Below are 17,682 nucleotides of genomic sequence, written 5' to 3'. Positions count from 1 at the left end.
ACCTGTAAAACGGGGATGAAGACTGTGAAGCCCCACGTGGGACGACCCGATAACCTTGTGTCGACCCCGGCGCTCAGCACAGCGCCCGGCACGTGGCCGGCGCCGCAGCGCGGCTCAGTGGAGAGAGCCCGGGCTTAGGAGTCAGAGGTCACGGGTTCCAGTGCCGGCTCCGCCACCTGTCAGCCGAGTGACTTTGGGCAAGTCATTTGAGACCGTGAGCCCCACGGGGGACAACCTGGTTACTTTGTATCCCCCCCCCATTGCTTAGAACAGTGCTCGGCACATAGTAAGCCCCTAACGAATACCATCATTATTATTATTCTTTTCTGTGCCTCGGTTGCCTCTCATCTGTAAAATGGGGATCAAGAATAATAATAATAATAATAATAATGATGTTGGTGTCTGTTAAGCGCTTACTACGTGCAGAGCACCGTCCTAAGCGCCGGGGGAGATACGGGGGAATGAGGTTGTCCCACGTGGGGCTCCCGGTCTTCGTCCCCATTTTCCAGATGAGGGAACTGAGGCCCAGAGAAGTGAAGAAGACCCGCCCGCGGTCACCCAGCTGACAAGGGGCAGAGGCGGGATTCGAACCCCTGACCTCGGACTCCCAAGCCCGGGCTCTCGCCCCCGAGCCGCGCCGCTTCTCTGCGAGCCCCACGTGGGCCGGGGACCGTGTCCCACCCGAATAGCCCGTATCGACCCCCAGCGCTCAGTACGGCGCCTGGCACGTGGCGAGCGCTGCAGCGCGGCTCGGTGGAAGGAGCCCGGGCTTAGGGGTCAGAGGTCACGGGTTCGAACCCCGGCTCCGCCGCCCGCCGGCTGAGTGACTCGGGGCCCGTCGCTTCGCTTCTCGGCGCCCCGCCTGTAAAACGGGGATGAAGACTGGGAGCCTCGCGTGGGCCGACCTGGTGCCCCCGGATCCCCCCCGGCGCTTGGGCGCGCGGTAAGCACCTAACGGATACGAACGTTCCAATCGCTGTTCTAAGAAAGGAGACGAAGCACCTCCGCCCCCCCCCCCCCTCCCCCGCCGTCCAACCCACCCGTCCGGTTTCAGGCAGGAGGAAGAGAACGTCGGGGAGGAAGAGAACCCCGGCCAAGTCTGCCGCCGGGAGCCAGGGCCCGGGGTCGCGGGTCAAGAGGCGCAAGTCCCGCGTGAAGAAGAGGAAGGGGAGGAAGACGACACGGGTGGGTGTCCGTCCCTCCCTCCCTCCCCCGACCCCTCCCCCGACCCCTCCCGGGCGGCCGGAACGTCCCCACCAACGGTCCCGGGCCGCTCCGGGGTCAAAATCCCCACCCCCGGAGCCGCGCGGGGGGGGGACGGGGACCCCCCGGGCCGGGACCCCTCCGTCCGGATGAGAGGGGGACGGGAGCAGGTCGGCCGTCCCGGTCGGGCGGGAGGCGGCCCCGTGGTTTTGGGTCGAGGCCCGGCCCGGGCCCTTTCTCGGCGGAGCCCCGGACCCCCCGCCCGAGGAACCCGGGGCCCGTCGGGCGGTTCGCCGCCTCTCGAAAGGGGGGTCGTCCTCTCCAAAGAGGAACCCGTCCCCGTCCCCCGAGGACGCTGGGGTCCCGGGCGCGGGTTTCCCGGAGGCCGGGGGGCAAGACGGGGCCGCCCCGAACCGTCCCCTCGGGGCTCTCCGGCGGAGGGGCCGGAGGTCCGAGGGGAGGGGCCGCCCCCGGCCGACCGTCTGGTTTCTCCGGAACCCAGGTGGGGGGCGCGGCGACGACCCGCTCGCGCATCGCCAGGACCCTGGGACTGGGGAGGGTGGGGTCCGGCCTGCCGCTGCCCACCCTGGACAAGCCCGTCCAGCCGTCGCTGGGCCTCATGCGGGCGAACATCGGCGCGGCGTCGCTGTCCGTGTTCGGGGACCCGGACGCGTTGGACTTCTACGACGGGTGAGCCCGGTCGGCCCCGCGGACGGACCGCCCCGCGCCCCTCGCTCTTCTCCCCTCTCCGTCCCCGACTCTCCCCCCCCCCCGGTGACCCAGCACAGATTAGTCTACCCAGAGGCTCGGTGGCAAGAGCCCGGGCTTGGGAGTCAGAGGTCGTGGGTTCCAGTCCCGCCTCTGCCCCTTGGCAGCTGGGTGACTGTGGGCGACTCACTTCTCTGGGCCCCAGTTCCCTCCTCTGGAGAACGGGGATGGAGACCGGGGGCCCACCCGATGACCCTGCATCTGCCCCGGCGCTTAGAACGGTGCTCTAGTAAGCGCTCATCAGATGCCAGCGTTATCGTGAGAACGGTTCCGGGTTGGGGGCGACGCCGGGTGGGTGCCCGGTCGGCGATGGGGACCCCCCCCCCCCGGCCCCGGCTCCGGGGTCGGGGCGGCGTCGCGCGGGAAGGGGGCCCGGCCCCGTTATTTGCGGCCCCGGGCGGGATGGCGGCGGGCGGCTGCCGTGGGGGTGGACGTGGGCGCGCGTTTCCCGCCTCACCCGGCCGCCCCCGTAGCAACGAAGAGCCCCCGGCGGCGTCCCCGGGCTCGCCTCTGAGTGCCAAGCGCAGGCTGCTGTCCCAGTCGGCCCTCCGCTCCCACCAGCCCGTGGCCCGACCCGTCTCCATGGGCGTCTCCAGGTAAGACCCGGCTGGGAGGCCCCGCGTCCGTCTGGCGGCTCCGTCGATGGAGCGCCTACCGCGTGCCGAGCACTCTCCCCGGCGCCTGGGGGAGACCGGTAGCCTTGGAGGACACGGTCCCCGCCCTCGAGGGGCTTCCCGGTCTACCCGGTCTTCTTAGAGAAGCAGCGCGGCTCAGTGGAAAGAGCCCGGGCTTGGGAGTCGAGAGATCGTGGGTTCGAATCCCGGCTCCGCCACCCGTCCGCGGGGTGACTGTGGGCGAGTCGCTTCGCTTCTCTGGGCCTCGGTCACCACATTCCGGAAAATGGGGATGAAGACCGGGAGCCCCGCGTGGGGCGACCCGATTCCCCCGAGTCTACCCCGGCGCTTAGAACAGTGCCCTGCACGTCGTAAGCGCTTAACAGATACCGGCGTTGTTATTATTATTATTGTTGCCCGGTCTCCCCAGCTTCCCAGAGAAGCAGCGCGGCTCGGTGGACGGAGCCCGGGCTCGGGAGTCAGAGGTCGGGGGTTCGAATCCCGGCTCTGCCCCTCGTCAGCTGGGTGACTGTGGGCGAGTCGCTTCTCTGGGCCTCGGTTGCCTCATCTGGAAAATGGGGGTGACGACCGGGCGCCTCACGTGGGACAGCCTCATTCCCCCGTATCTCCCCCGGCGCTTAGAACGGTGCTCTCTGCACGTCGTAAGCGCGTAACAAACGCCGACATTATTATTACTATTATTATGATTATTACTGAGGGCAGAGCACTGTGCCGAGCGCTTGGGAGAGGGCAGTGAGGAGGCCTTAGCAATCAGTCGTATTTAGCGAGTCCTGGATGGGGTGGATTTAAGGTTTGATGGGAGATGGGGATACGGGAGGATTGATTTCCCGCCCGGGATGACAGACAACCACTTCCCGCGGCGTAGTCGATCGACCGCGGGCCCGGGAGTCAGCGGGTCACGGGTTCCGATCCCGACCCCGCCGCGTGTCCGCCTCGGGGCCTCCCTTCCCTGTCCCTCGGTGACCTCGTCTGTAAAATGGGGATTGACTCTAATTCTGTTTCTTGGTATCGATGCCCGTTCATTTGCTTTGATTTCCGACTCCCGCCCGCCCCCGGACTGTCAGCACCTCGACTTCTCTGGGCCTCAGTTCCCTCATCTGGAAAATGGGGGTGAAGACCGTGAGCCTCACGTGGGACAACCTCATCCCCCTGTATCTACCCCGGCGCTTAGAACGGTGCTCTGCACGCAGTGAGCGCTCAATAAATGCGATTGAATGAATGAATGGGGTGCTTGCTGTTTGCGGAGCACTGTACTAAGCACTGGGGTGAGTACAACGTACCCCGACAGGCCCAGTCCCCGCCCACGACGAGCTTACGGTCTAGAAGGGGAGACAGACGTTAATGGAGATAGATAATCGACGGCAAGGGTGAGAAGCAGCGCGGCTCAGCGGAAAGAGCCCGGGCTTGGGAGTCGGAGGTCATGGGTTCCGATCCCGGCTCCGCCCCTTGGCGGCTGGGTGACTGTGGGCCGGTCACTTCCCTTCTCTGGGCCTCAGTGGCCTCATCGGGAAAACGGAGATGAAGACCGTGGGCCGACCCGGTGACCCCGGATCTCCCCCGGCGCTTAGAACGGTGCTCTGCACCAAGTAAGCGCTTAACACATGCCAACATTATTCGTCCAGTAGTATTCATTGAGCGCTTACGACGCGCAGAGCACCGTACTAAGGGCTTGGAATGGACAAACCGGTAACGGGTAGAGACGGTCCCTGCCCTTTGACGGCTCACGGTCCGATCGGGGGAGACGGACGGACGAGAACGATGGCGATAAATAGAATCGAGGGGATGACCGTCTCGTTAAAACCGAGAGCAGATAAATAGAATCGGGGCGACGTACATCTCATTGACAAAATAAATAGGGTGATGAAGATAGATAAAGTCGAGCGGACGAGTACGTCGAGCGGAGGGAGATGGGGGAGAAGGGGGTTTAGCTGCGGAGAGGGGAAGGGGGGGTAGAGGGAGCAGAGGGAGAAAAGGGGGGAGCGCAGTGTGGGAAGGCCTCTCGGAGGAGGTGAGCTCTCAGTAGGGTTTCGGAGAGGGGAGGAGGACGGGTCCGGCGGAGGCGAGGAGGGAGGGCGTCCCGGGACCGCGGGAGGACGCGGGCCGGCGGAGGAGCGGAGCGTGCGGGCTGGGCGGGAGAAAGAGGGAAGGGGGGAGAGGTAGGAGGGGGCGAGGGGACGGACGGCCTCGGGGCCCCGAGTGAGAAGTTTTTATCATCATTATAAGTGATGGGGGCGCTGGCAAGGGGCGGGGGGGGTGAAGAAAGGGAGCAGATCAAGGCGACGCGGAAGGGAGTGGAAGAAGAGGAGAGGAAAGCTCTGGCAGGAAAGGCCTCTTGGAGGAGGCGGGCCCGCAACGAGGCGTAGAGCCCGTCAAACGGCAGGGACCGTCCCCTATCTGTTGCCGACTCGTTCATTCCAAGCGCTCGGTACGGTGCTCTGCACACAGTAAGCGCTCGATAAGTACTACTGAATGAACGAATGAAGGCGGGGAGGGCCATCGCTGGCTACGGAAAGGGAGGGCGTTGCAGGGCCCGGGTTGAGGGGTCGTCGGCGAGGTACGGGAGCTCAAGGTGCAGTGAGAAGGTTGGCGTTGGAGAAGTGAAGCGTGCGGGCCGGGTTGGAGTAGGAGGGGAGCGACGTGATGAGCGATGTGAGGGGTAGGAGGGGGAGAAGGGCTTTAAAGTTGGTTGCAGGGGTGGAGGGGCAAGCGCCGGAGGGTCTTGAGGAGCGGGGAAACGTGGACTGATCGGTTTCGGTAGAAGTAATAATAATGTCGGTATCTGTTAAGCGCTTACTATGTGCAGAGCAGTGTTGTAAGCGCTGGGAATGAGGTCGTCCCCCGTGGGGCTCGCGTCCTCATCCCCGTTTTCCAGATGAGGTCACTGAGGCCCAGAGAAGCGAGGTGACTCGCCCACGGTCCCACCGCTGCCAAGCGGCGGAGCCGGGATCCCAACGGGCGACCTCTGACTCCCCAGCCCGGGCTCTTTCCACGGAGCCACGCCGCTTCCCCGGTGATGCGGAAGGATAGAAAGATGATCCGGGCGGCGGAGTGAAATCCGGACTGGAGCGCCGAGAGAGGGGAGACGGGGAGGTCAGCGAGGAGGCTGACGGCGGGAGGGGAGAAGGGCTCGGATTAACGAGATACCCGTTTGGAGAGGGTTTTAGCGACGTGGCGAAGGTCAGACCGACGGGATTTAGCGACGGATCGGATAGGTGGGTCGGGTGAGAGAGAGGAGTCAAGGATGGGGCCGAGGTCACGGGCCCGCGCGACGGGCAGGGCGGCGGCGACGTCTGCGGCGACGGGAGAGTTCCGGGGAGGACGGGGTTCGGGCGGGAAGACGGGGAGCTCCGTTTTAGACGTGTCGGGGGACGGCGGGACGTCCGACCGGAGGCGGCTCGGGGGTCGGAGGAGATGCGAGGCCGCGGAGAGGTGGGGGCTGGAGACGGAGATTTGGGAGGCGTCGACAGAGAGGTGATGGTTGAAGCCACGGGAGCGAATGGTTTCTCCAAGGGAGAGGGTGTAGACGGAGACTAGGAGGGGACCCGGAACTGAGCCCCACAGCGAGGGGGGGGTGGGAGGCGGAGGAGGAGCGGCCAGGGAGAGGAGGAGAGCCGGCCGGGTTGGAGAACGTGTGCAGAAGCGGGTGGTCCACGGTGTCGGAGGCGGCCGAGAGGCGGAGGAGGACGAGGATGGAGTCGGGGCCGTCGGATACGACCTCCGAGAGGGCGGTTCCTGCGGAGCGGGGGGGACGGAAGCCGGACCGGAGGGCGCCCGGGAGGGAATCGGAGGAGAGGAACCGGAGACGGCGGGTGTGGGCGACCCGATGAAGAAGTTGGGAGAGGAATGGGAGGAGGGAGAGGGGGCGATAACTGGAAGGGGACCGGGGCGGGGGCAAGGAAGGGTTCTTTGTAGGATGGGGAGGGGTGGGCAGGTTCGAAAGCGGCGGGGAAGAAGCCGTCGGAGAGCCAGCGGTTGAAGTTGGCGGTCGGGGAGGGGGCGAGCGCTCCGACGAGGCGCGGAGGCCCGGGGCCAGTTGCTCAGGCGGGGGGGGGGGGGCGGATTGCCAGAGGAGGCAGAGCTCTAGGAATGCAGCTGGGAAGGGCGGGAGAGTTGGAAAAGGGGCAGAAGACGGGAGGAACCGGGGGCGGGGAGGGGAGATTGTCGGGAGCTCACGCCTGACGGTGTCAATTTTCTCAGTAGAGCAGGGGCCGGGTCGTTGGGGGCAGGAGATGGGGGAGGCGAAGCGACGGGGCCCCCTCGCAAGGCGCTGACAGTCTAGCGTGTACGGAGCGCCGTACTGAGCTCTCGGGAGTGTTCCGTGGTGCTCGCCCAAGCAGCGAGGCCAGTGCCCTGCACACGGCGCTCAGCGCACCCCATCGATGACGGCGAGAGGACGGTAATGACGATAACGATTCGTCGTCACCTGTGACTCTTCCAAAGCGCCGGACGCAGTCAGTAGACGCGGTCCTTCCGTAGCTTCCAGGCTGCCGTGTGCCGAGCACTGCGCTGACCGCTCGGGACAGGTAACGGACCCCCTTCCCGCCTTCAGGTTGCCCCCCGTCGGTTGGATGGAGAGATGAGGGTGGAAGGAACCACCGGGCAGCTGCCGGGACCCCGTCCGACAGGGCTCCCCCGGGGAGACGGTCGCGCTCAGGTGGACGGTCGGCGGCTCGTAGCCGGCCGGCTGGGTGCCCTGCCCCTCTGGAGTTTTTTAATCCACTTGTTTTTGGTTTTGGGGGTTTTTTTTTTTAAAAAACCGTTTCGGTGGCATTTCGGTAACCACAGGGGCACGAGGGCGGAAGCACCGGCGGCTGCCACGTTCGGACAGCGCGTGGGATTTTTCCTGGGGGAAAATAATAATAATAATGACGTTGGTATTTGTTAAGCGCTTACTGTGTGCAGAGCGCTGTTCTAAGCGCCGGGGGAGACGGGAGTCAGGTTGTCCCTCGTGGGGCTCCCGGTCTTCACCCCCATTTTCCAGATGAGGTCACGGAGGCCCAGAGAAGTGAAGTGACTCGCCCACAGTCACACGGCTGACAAGGGGCAGAGCCGGGATTCGAACCCGTGACCTCTGACTCCCAAGCCCGGGCCCTTCCCACTGAGCCACGCTGCTTCTCCAGAACCTGCCTCAGTGGAGGGAACGCGGGCCCGGGAGTCGAAAGGACCCGGGTTCTAATGCCGCTCGTCTGCCGGGTGACCCCGGGCCGGTCGCCTCGCTTCCGCGCCTCGGCGATTTCATCTGTAAAACGGCTCAGTGGCAAGAGCCCGGGCTTGGGAGTCAGAGGTCACGGGGTTCGAATCCCAGCCCCGCCACCTGGCAGCCGAGTGACCGGGCAAGTCACGTCTCTGGGCCTCGGTGACCTCATCTGGAAAATGGGGATTAAGCAACCTGCTGACCCCGTATCTCCCCCAGCGCTTAGAAGGGTGCTCTGCGCACAGTGAGCGCTTAACATTATCGTTAAAATGGGGACCGAGTCTGTGAGCCCCGTCTGGTGTAGGGACCGGGTCCGACCTGATTAGCCGGTGTCTTCCCCAGCGCTTAGCGCGGCGCCTGGCACAGAGTAAGCGCTCGACGCACGTCACGGTCGTTAATATCAACACCGAGGCCGCTCCTTGGGGGCGGGGGCCGTGTCTGCCGACTCGGGGGTCTCGGCCTCTCCCAGGCGCTCGGTACAGTGCTGAGGATTTACATCGTCGCCTGGCTCTTCCCTCTGCCCCACGGTACTTTAGGTCCACGTCGGTGGCGTCTAGTAGCATCTGCCTCCCCGCCTGGACCGTAAGCTCCTTGTGGGCCGGGAACGTGTCCACCGACCCGGTCGCCCCTCCCGAACGCTTAGGACAGTGCTCCGCACGCAGTATGGCGGACGACCGACTGATGGATAGGAAGCCCCGGAGGATGTGCCTTGATGGAGGGACTGATGGGGGGGCACCCGCCCGGGCCCGCCCTCGGGGGGACGACGGGGGCCCGGCCTTCTGCCCCCCCGGGCTTAACCCTCCCTCCCGAGCCGGGCGGCCCGGGCGGCCGGCGCGTGGGAGGTGGCGTTGCCGGGGGCGGGGGGGCGATGCCCGCGGCGGGCGAGACGCCGACCGTCCCTCCGGTCTCCCCGCGCCAGGAGGGGCGTCCCGGCCTCGGCCCCCGAGCGGGCGGCGGAGGCCGCCCCCGTGCCCGACCTCCTGGGCAGCATCCTGTCCGGCCAGAGCCTGCTGATGATGAGCGGCGCCGACGTGGTCATCAACCGGGACGGCTCCCTCTCGGCCAAGAAGGCAGGTGAGGTGGCTTCCGCCCTCCGCTCACCCTCGCTACGAGGAGCCCCTTTGTACTGAGGGCATTTTTTGGCTCACCTCTCCCCCCACCCCCGTCTCTTTCTCGTCCTTCTCCCTCCTCCCTCATCCCTCCGCCTCATCCCTCTCTCCGTCCCCCTCATCCCTCCGTGTCCCTCATCCCACCTTCATCCCTCCCTCATCCCTCCGCCTCATCCATCTCTCCGTCTCCCTCATCCCTCCGTCTCCCTCATCCCTCCCCCTCATCCATCTCTCCATCTCCCTCATCCCTCCGTCTCCCTCATCCCTCCCTCATCCCTCCATCGCCCTCATCGCACCTTCATCCCTCCCTCATCCCTCCCCCTCATCCATCTCTCCGTCTCCCTCATCCCTCCGTCTCCCTCATCCCTCCCTCATCCTTCTCCCCTCATCCCTCCATCTCCCTCATCCCGCCTTCATCCCTCCCTCATCCCTCCACCTCCCTCATCCCTCCCCCTCATCCGTGTCTCCGTCTCCCTCATCCCTCCCTCATCCTTCTCCCCTCATCCCTCCATCTCCCTCATCCCGCCTTCATCCCTCCCTCATCCCTCCACCTCCCTCATCCGTGTCTCCGTCTCCCTCATCCCTCCGTCTCCCTCATCCCTCCCTCGTCCCGCCTTGGTCCCTCCCACTCCTCCCTCCCACTCATCCCTCCCTCTCCCTCTCTCCACCGCCCCTCCAGCTCCGATATCCCTGCAGCGGAACTGGACCGGAGACTGGAGAGGGGCGGGCCGGCCCGGCCCGCCGCCCCGAACGGGGAGCTCGGGCCCGGCGGCCCCGAGCGGCCTCGCCCCGGACCCGGCCCATCACCTGGGGTTGAACTCTCACACCAGGCCACCCCCCAGCGTGTTCTCCGCCTCCTCCTCCTCCGCCTCGTCGTCGTCCTCTTCGTCGTCGTCCTCCTCCTCCACCTTCTCCACGGCCGCCTCCGCCGCCCCGTCCTCCTCCTCGTCTTCCTTCGCCTCGGCCGGCTCGGCCGGGGCCGGGGGCGCGGAGAAGGGAGGGGCCCCTCCCCCGCCGTGGCCCTCGAGGCCGGCGGTGAAGCTGGAGTTCTCCGTGACCCCCCGCTCGGCGCAGAGCTCGGCCGGCGCCCCCGGGCCCGGGCCGAGGTCGAAGCCCACGGCCCGGTGGAATGGGGAGGACCGGCTCCCGCCGCCGCCGACCCCCGGGGCCGCCCGGCCGGGGCGGGGCGGGGCGGGCCGGCCGCCGGCCCGCCCTCCGGCCGCCCGGGCGGACGTCTCCGACCTCCCCAGGATACCAAAGATCAAGAGAGAGGGCGGGGACGACGGCGGCAACGGGCGCCCGGGTCCCGAGCCCGCCGCGGGCGGCCGGGGCGCGGACGGCCCCGCCCCCCGCATCAACCGGCTGACCGGCCGCGAGGGCTCCGGCCAGCCGGGCCGGGGCGGCGGGGCCGAGGGCGGGCCCGGCCCGCGGGAGCCCGGGGGGCCCAAGCCGCCGGCGGGCGGGTCGGCCGCCGCCCCCTCCTCCTCCTCCTGCTCCAACTCGTCGTCGTCGTCGTCGTCCTCCTCGTCGTCCTCCGCAGGCCCCGCCCCGCCGGGCACGGCCCGGGGAGGCCGGGGGCCGGGCCCGCCCTTCGAGAGCTTCCGCATCAACATCCCCGGGCACGCGGCCCCCGGCGGCCGGCCGGCCCACCCGGGCTTCTGCAACACCTTCCGGCCCGTGGACCGCCGGGCCCAGGGCAAGGAGCCCGCCTCGGCCCTCTTCGCCCCGGCCAAGAGCAAGCAGCAGGGGAAGAGCGAGATGTACGACCCCTTCGAGCCCACGGGCTCGGACTCCAGCTCCCCGGCCGGCAGCCCCGACCGGCCGGGCCCCGGCCCGCGGCCCTCCGGGATCACCCGCACCATCTCCGTCCAGAGCCCCGACCCGCCCGCCTTCCACACGGTGCGCTGCGTCACCTCCTACACCCTGGGCGGGGAGGCCGACGGGGCCGACGGCCGGGCGGGCCCCGCCCCGCCCCCGGCCGACCCCTTCTTCGACGCGGGCGGGCGCACGGTGACCTGCGTGACGGTGGGGCCGGCCCCGTCCCCGCCGGCCCCGTCCCCGCCGGCCCCGTCCCCGCCGCCCCCCGCCGCCGTCCATCGGATCGTGGAGCTGGGCTCGCCCCCGCCCTCCCGCTCCCGCTCCCGCTCGCGCTCCGACTCCAGCTCCCGGAGCGGGAAGAAGGCCGAGAGGAAGCCGGCGGGCGGGCGGGAGCGGGGGCGCTCCCGCTCCCGCTCCCGGGAGGGCAGCTCCCGGTCCACCTCGCGCTCGGCCGGGGAGGGCCGCCCCCGCAAGGCGCGGGCCCGGCCCCAAGCCCGCCGGTCGTCCAGCGACGGGTCCGGCAGCCGCGAGCGCGGCCCCAGGAAGAAAGCCAAGGACCAGGGCCGCGAGAGGCGGCGGGCCCCCCGGGCGCGGGACCGCAGGCCGCCCCGCTCCCGCTCCCGCTCCGGGAGCCCCGACGGCTCCGCCCACGAGCCGGCCGACGGCCGCAGGAGGAAAAGGCGGCGGCGGTCGGGGTCCCGGGGCCGCGGGCGCGAGGGCTCCCGCTCCAGCAGCCCCGAGCGGGGCCGGCGCCGCGGCTGCCGGAGGGAACGCAGCCGCGAGCGCTACCCGAGGAGGGACGGCGGCGGGGCGCGGGCCCGGGAACGCCGGGCCTCCCGCTCGCGCTCCCGGGAGAAGCGCCGCTGGCGGGCCGCCGAGCCCCGCGGCGGCCGGGGGGCCGGGGGGCCCGGGGCCCGGGAGAAGCGGCCCCGCTCCCGCTCCCGCTCCCGGGACAGGAGGCGCCCGGGGAAGGAGGAGGCCTCCCCCGCCGGCCCCGGACAAGGAGCCCGGGCCCGCCGGCCCGGACGGGGCCCGCCCGCCACCGCCCCGCTGCCCGGACCCCCCGGCGGCCGGGGGCGCCCCGGAGGAGACGGCGGCCGTCCCCGGGGGCGCGGCGGGGGCGGCGGTCCCCGTCGCCGAGGACCTGGACTACGGCGACACGGTGGAGGCCGACCACGTCTTCGAAGCGCTGTCGGGCGAGGCCGGCCTCTTCCAGCTGGACGACATGAGCTCGCCCCCCTCCCCGGACCCCACCGACTCCTCGCCCGAGAGAGACCCCCTCCCGGGACCCCCCTTCCCGGCCGCCCGCCCGGGCCCGCCGACCGGTCCCGGAGAGGCCCCCCCGCCTCGGGCCCCGGCGGCCCCGGGGCCCCCGGAGACGGGCCCCGGCGGGCGGGCCGAGGCCGGGGCGCCCGCCGACCCCGCCCCTCGCGGGAAGACGGCCGGCGGCGGGGCGGAAGAGGAGGGCGGACCCGCCCCGGCCGAGGGGCCGGGCGGGGGCCCGAAGCCCGAGGGGGCGGCCTGTCCTCTGGCCCCCCTGCTGAAGTCCAAGGCTCCGGTCAAGAGGGTCACCTGGAACCTCCAGCGGCAAGAGGACGACGCAGCCGCGCCCAGTGAGTCGCCTCGCGGGCGGGGGGGGTCTCCGGGAGGGCCCGGCCCCCTTCCCCTCCCCTCCGCCGGGCCCGTCGCGCGGGCCGGGAAGCCGGGGCCCGGAGAGGGCGGCCCGCCCCGGGCGCCTGACGTCGGGCTCTCCCGTCGGCCCCCGCCCTTCCCGGGGGCATCACCGCATCCTGCCAGGCCCTCGCGCTCGATCGAGCGCGTCGATCGAGCGCCTGCTGCCGTCGTTGGGTCGTCTGTGTTGAGCCCTTACTGTCGTGCAGAGCACCGAGCTAAGTGCCCGGGAGGGCCCGGGATGACGGGAGTTAAGAATGACCGAGGTATCTGTTAGGCGCCCGCCGCGTGCCGGGCACCGTACCGAGCGCCGGGGAAGATACGAGCTGAGCGGGTCGGACACGGTCCCCGTCCCCCGTGGGGCTCCCCGTCTCCATCCCCGTTTTAAGGTGAGGGGACTGAGGTGCGGAGAAGTGAAGCGACTTGCCCGAGGTCGCCGGGCGGACGGGCGGACGGGATTAGAATCCAGGACCTCCTCTGACTCCCGGGCCCGGGTTTAGCCGCGTGGCCACGCTGCTTTACGGTGGACACGTTCCCTGCCCTCAACGAGCTTAAGGCCCAGAGGGGAGGCGAGTCTCCCGTGGCTCAACGGTTAGGCCCCGGGCCTGGGAGTCAGAAGGACCTGGGTTCTGATCGCGGCTCCGCCGCCCGCCTGCCGTGTGACCTCGGGCCGGTCGCTTCGCTTCTCCGGGCCTCCGTTCTCCCGTCCGCAGCGCGCGGGGCTCAGCGGCAAGAGCCCGGGCTTGGGAGCCGGAGGTCGTGGGTCCTAATCCCGCCTCCGCCGCCGATCGGCGGTGCGACCTCGGGCAAGTCGCTGGGCCTCAGTGACCTCCTCTGTAGAATGGGGATTAAGACGGGGGGCCCCCACCTGGGCCAACCCGACCGCCCCGTACCCTCCCAGCCCTCAGAACGGTGCTCGGCGCGTAGTAAGCGCTTAACGGATGCCGTCGTCGTCATTATCGCCGACGCGGGGATGAGGACTGTGAGCCCCGCGTGGGACAGAGACCGTGTCCGACCCGCCGACCTCGTATCCAGTACGGCGCCCGGCAGGTCGTCAGCGCTTAACGAGTACCGTCGGCGTAACTGGTCACGGAGCGTCACCGGCCCGTGGCCCCCCGGCCTGATCCGCGGGTGTCCCGTTCCCCCCCCCCCCCCCCCTCGCCTTCCAGGACTGCCCTTCTTCAGGCTGCCGAGGCTAAAGGACGGGTTTTGGAAGGCGGAAGATTGCGGCCCGATCCCGTTCGATCAGGTGCCCTCAGCCAGGCCTCCTCCCGCCAATTCCATAGTTCCCGAACCCTTCTTTCCCGACCCGGACTCCTCTCAGGTGGGTGTCCCCTCCGCGGGCCGGGCGGCCGGCCCGGCCGGGACCCCGAGGGCTCCCTCCAGTTGGTTCGCTCGCCTGCCCGGACGCCGGCGGGGTGGTTCGTTCGTCCGGTCAGACTCACCGAGCACTTACCGTGTGCGGAGCGCTGTACCGAGCGCGAGGGAGGGGGGAGGGGACGAGAAGCGGGCACGTCGACCCCGAGCTCCCGGCCTAGCGGGCCGCGGCCCGGTCAGTGGCGTTTATTGAGCCCTTACTGCGTGCGGAGCGCCGTGCTGAGCGCTCGGGGGGAGGGTGATAGGCACGTCCCCCCCGCCCACAGGGAGGTTGTCGTCTAGCGGTTGCGGGGCGGGGGCGAAACGGCCTCCCCTCCGGCCCGGGGCATCTCCGACCCCTGTCGTCCCGCAGGTTTACAACCCCGACGTGCCCCTGCCCCCGACGCTGCCCTCCAACCTGCCGCCCTACGCCCCCGTCAGCCAGCCCACCGTGCAGTTCATCATGCAGGGGAGCCTCCCCCTCGCGGGGGGCTACGGGGCCGGGCCCAGTCTCACCCCGGACCCGGGCACCCTGGAGCCGGGCGCCCTGGCCGCCGCCTCGGAGCCGGGCACCCAGGCCGCCGCCTCGACGGGCGACCGGGCGGCCGGGGACAAGGCCCCGCCGCCCAAGCCCGCCCCGGAGAAGACCAAGAACGAGGAGGTGAGGCGGGGCGGGGGGACTCGGCCCGCTCCGGTCGCCGCCGGGTGGGGGACCCGTCTCCCGGCGCCCCGGGCGCGGGCCGGCGGAGGCGGCGGCGGCCCTGGTCACCCCCGCTCTCCCTCCCCGCTTGGCCTCCCAGTACCTGAAGAAGCTGCACGTGCAGGAGCGAGCGGTGGAGGAGGTGAAGCTCGCCATAAAGCCCTTCTACCAGAAGCGGGAGATCACCAAGGACGAGTACAAGGACATCCTCCGCAAGGCCGTGCAGAAGGTCAGAGGGCGGGCGGGAGGGCGGGCCGGCGGCCACCCCCCGCCCCCCGGGGGTCTCGGGCCCGCCCCGCCGCCCCGGGTGACCCGCCGTCCCGTGTCCCCCCCCCCCGCAGATCTGTCACAGCAAGAGCGGAGAGATCAACCCCATGAAAGTGGCCAACCTGGTCAAGGCCTACGTGGAAAAGTACCAGCACATGAGGCGGCAGAGGAAGTCCGGCCCCGAAGACGAGCCCCCCGAGATGGAGAACTGAGGGAGGGCCGCCCCCCCCGAAACCCGGCCGCGCCCCCCGCCGACCCTCGGGGCGCGGTGGACGGGCGGCGCGGGAGACGGGGCGACAAGCGCCCCGGGGAGGGAGGGAGGAAAGCCGGCCTCGGACGGACGGGGGGGGCGGGCGGACCCTGCGGGGACCCCCGGAAAGTGCTACTGTTTTCAGGGTTTAACTTGGATCACACACTTTTTTTTCTTCCGGGGGCCCCCCCCCCCCCCAATCTCCGAAAGCGCCCCCCGCCCGCTCCGTCCCCGACCGGACGGACCCCCTCGGGGTTTTTCTTTGGTTTTCGTTTTCTAATCTGTATACAGTATATATATATATTATATATACACACCCGCCCTGTTTCTCACGGTGTTGTAATTTATCGAGATACGGATTGTCTTTAGAGAACGTCTAAGTCGATTCAGGACTTGAGACGGGGGAAAGTCGGGGCCGGGGCCGGGGGCGAACGCCGCCGCCCGGCGGAGCTTAACCTTTATAAACGGAGCCTGCCGAAATAACCCCGCTCCGGAGGTGATGTCCCTTGCCGGCGTGCCTCGGGCGGAGACGGGGCGAGGCGAGCGTTTTGGCGGGGGGGTCGGTCTGAAAACGAGTCGCGCCTCTGTAGAGGACGAGTTGATGGTCGGGGGCCCCCGCCTTTAGAGGGAGGGAAGGAAAAGGACCCGCACGTGCGTCCGTCCTAATAACTGTGGTACTCGGTAAGCGCTCACTCTGTGCCAGGCACCGTTCTAAGCGCCGGAGTAGGTTCGGGTTCAGTAGGTGTCCCCCGTGGGGCTCCCGGTCTTCGTCCCCGTCTGGCAGATGAGGGAACGGAGGCCCAGAGAAGTGACTTGACCGAGGTCACGCGGCAGACACGGGGCCGAGTCGAGGTCCTCCACGCCCGTGAGCGCGCGCGCGCGCGCCCCCGTGGCAAGAACCCCGGGCTTGGGAGTCAGAGGTCGTGGGTTCGAATCGCGGCTCCGCCCCTTGCCAGCTGGGTGACTTTGGGCCGGTCGCTTCACTTCTCTGGGCCTCAGGGACCGCATCTGGAAAATGGGGATGAAGACTGGGAGTTTCACATGGGACAGCGTGATCACCTTGTATCCCCCAGCGCTTAGAACAGTGCTTGGCACATAGTAAGCGCTTAAATAGCACCGTTCTATCACCCAGAGCCCGCCAACCCCCCCCGCCCGTCCCCCAAATGCCCCCAGGACAGGGTTGGTGTGGTGGAGCCCAGAGAAGATGCCAATTTGGGGGGGGGGGGGGGTTTCCAACATTGCCGTTCATTTCCCTGGTCTCCGTCCAGAAAGCACGCCGTCCTCTCCCGCCACGTCCTGGAGCCAAGAATTTGGTTTAGGATTTGTTTTGGGGTTTTTGATGGTTCGGTGTGTGTGGTTTTTGTTTTAACTGGACTCCTGTTGCGGCTTTAAAGAGGGAGGACTGTTTAATATGCGGGTAGGGGTATTTATTAAACGCCCGCTCTTTTCAGCGTGGCTCAGCGGAAAGAGCCCGGGCTTGGGAGTCGGAGGTCATGGGTTCAAATGCCGGCTCTGCCACTTGTCAGCCGGGTGACTGTGGGCCAGTCACTTCACTTCTCTGGGCCTCCGTCACCTCATCTGTAAAATGGGGATGAAGACTGGGAGCCCCGCGTGGGCCAACCCGATGACCCTGTGTCTACCCCAGCGCTCAGAACGGCGCCCTGCACATAGTAAGCGCTTAACAGATACCAACGTTAGTAGTATTATTATTCAGCGCTGGAGGAGAGACACGCTAATCAGGTCGGACACAAATTCCCGACCCCCTTCGGGGGCTCCCGCTCAGCAGGAGACGGGGCTTCCCTTGATTCCCTTTATAATAACGTTGGTATTTGTGAAGCGCTTACTAGGCGCCGAGCACCGTTCCAAGCGCCGGGGGAGATCCGGGGTCATCGCGTTGTCCCACGGGAGGCTCGCCGTCTTCATCCCCATTTGACAGATGAGGGAACTGAGGCCCAGAGAAGTGAAGCCACTCGGCCACGGTCACACAGCCGACAAGTGGCGGGGCTTTATCCCCTCCCACTGGGCCCCAAGCCCTCCTTGGGGAGTCTTTGTTCACTCGGCGCCATCGATGGATAGTATTTACTGAGCGCTTACCGTGGGCGGAACACTCTACTGAGCACTTGGGAGAGGACGGTACACCTGAGTTGGTAGACAGTGTCCCCCGCCCACGACGAATTCGTTATTCATTCAATAGTATTTATTGAGCGCCTACTATGTGCAGAGCACTGTACTAAGCGCTTGGAATGGACAGTGAGTTGACAGTCCAGAGTGGGAGATGGTTATTAACTGAAATAAAGGAATGTCAGATACGGACGGAAGTGCCGCGGGGCTGAGGCGGGGGTGAGCAGAGGGGGCAAATCGGGGGGACGGAGAAGGGAGTGGGAGAAGAGTCGGTGGGAGTGATTCCGTTGTGCGGGCCTCTCCCGAGGGTTTAGCACAGCGCTCCGCGCGCACCAAGTGCAGCGTGGCGTAGTGGATAGAGCGCGGACCTGGGAGTGGGAAAGCCGTGGGTTCTGATGCCGGCTCTGCTGCTTGTTAATGAGAAGAAGAGTCGTGGTATTTGGTATGTGGCAGGCTCCGTACTAAGCGCTGGGGTAATAGTAATGTTGGTATTTGTGAAGCGCTTACTCTGTGCAGAGCACCGTTCTAAGCGCTGGGGTAGACCCGGGGGAATCGGGTCGTCCCGCGTGGGGCTCACGGTCTCAATCCCC

The 17,682-nt window shown here is 68.1% G+C and overlaps 1 protein-coding gene across 1 annotated transcript in view; it reads left to right on the top strand.

Moving 5' to 3' along the window:
- PHRF1 (PHD and ring finger domains 1) overlaps nucleotides 1-15,292 on the top strand; it is a 32,255-nt gene extending 16,963 nt beyond the window's left edge. Inside the window, exons 10-21 of the mRNA XM_039911654.1 lie at nucleotides 1,055-1,185; nucleotides 1,706-1,893; nucleotides 2,445-2,567; nucleotides 8,720-8,874; nucleotides 9,589-10,070; nucleotides 10,113-11,632; nucleotides 11,739-12,063; nucleotides 12,130-12,340; nucleotides 13,568-13,722; nucleotides 14,128-14,415; nucleotides 14,555-14,683; nucleotides 14,796-15,292. Coding sequence (XP_039767588.1) covers nucleotides 1,055-1,185; nucleotides 1,706-1,893; nucleotides 2,445-2,567; nucleotides 8,720-8,874; nucleotides 9,589-10,070; nucleotides 10,113-11,632; nucleotides 11,739-12,063; nucleotides 12,130-12,340; nucleotides 13,568-13,722; nucleotides 14,128-14,415; nucleotides 14,555-14,683; nucleotides 14,796-14,933 — 3,845 coding nt within the window. The 3' untranslated portion in view covers nucleotides 14,934-15,292. The remainder of the gene's footprint in view (nucleotides 1-1,054; nucleotides 1,186-1,705; nucleotides 1,894-2,444; nucleotides 2,568-8,719; nucleotides 8,875-9,588; nucleotides 10,071-10,112; nucleotides 11,633-11,738; nucleotides 12,064-12,129; nucleotides 12,341-13,567; nucleotides 13,723-14,127; nucleotides 14,416-14,554; nucleotides 14,684-14,795) is intronic.
- Nucleotides 15,293-17,682: the final 2,390 nt, after the last annotated feature.

The sequence above is a fragment of the Ornithorhynchus anatinus genome, chromosome 3, assembly GCF_004115215.2.
Source record: "Ornithorhynchus anatinus isolate Pmale09 chromosome 3, mOrnAna1.pri.v4, whole genome shotgun sequence".
Taxonomy (NCBI): Eukaryota; Metazoa; Chordata; class Mammalia; order Monotremata; family Ornithorhynchidae; genus Ornithorhynchus; species Ornithorhynchus anatinus.
This window is presented reverse-complemented; position numbering and strand designations above follow the sequence as displayed.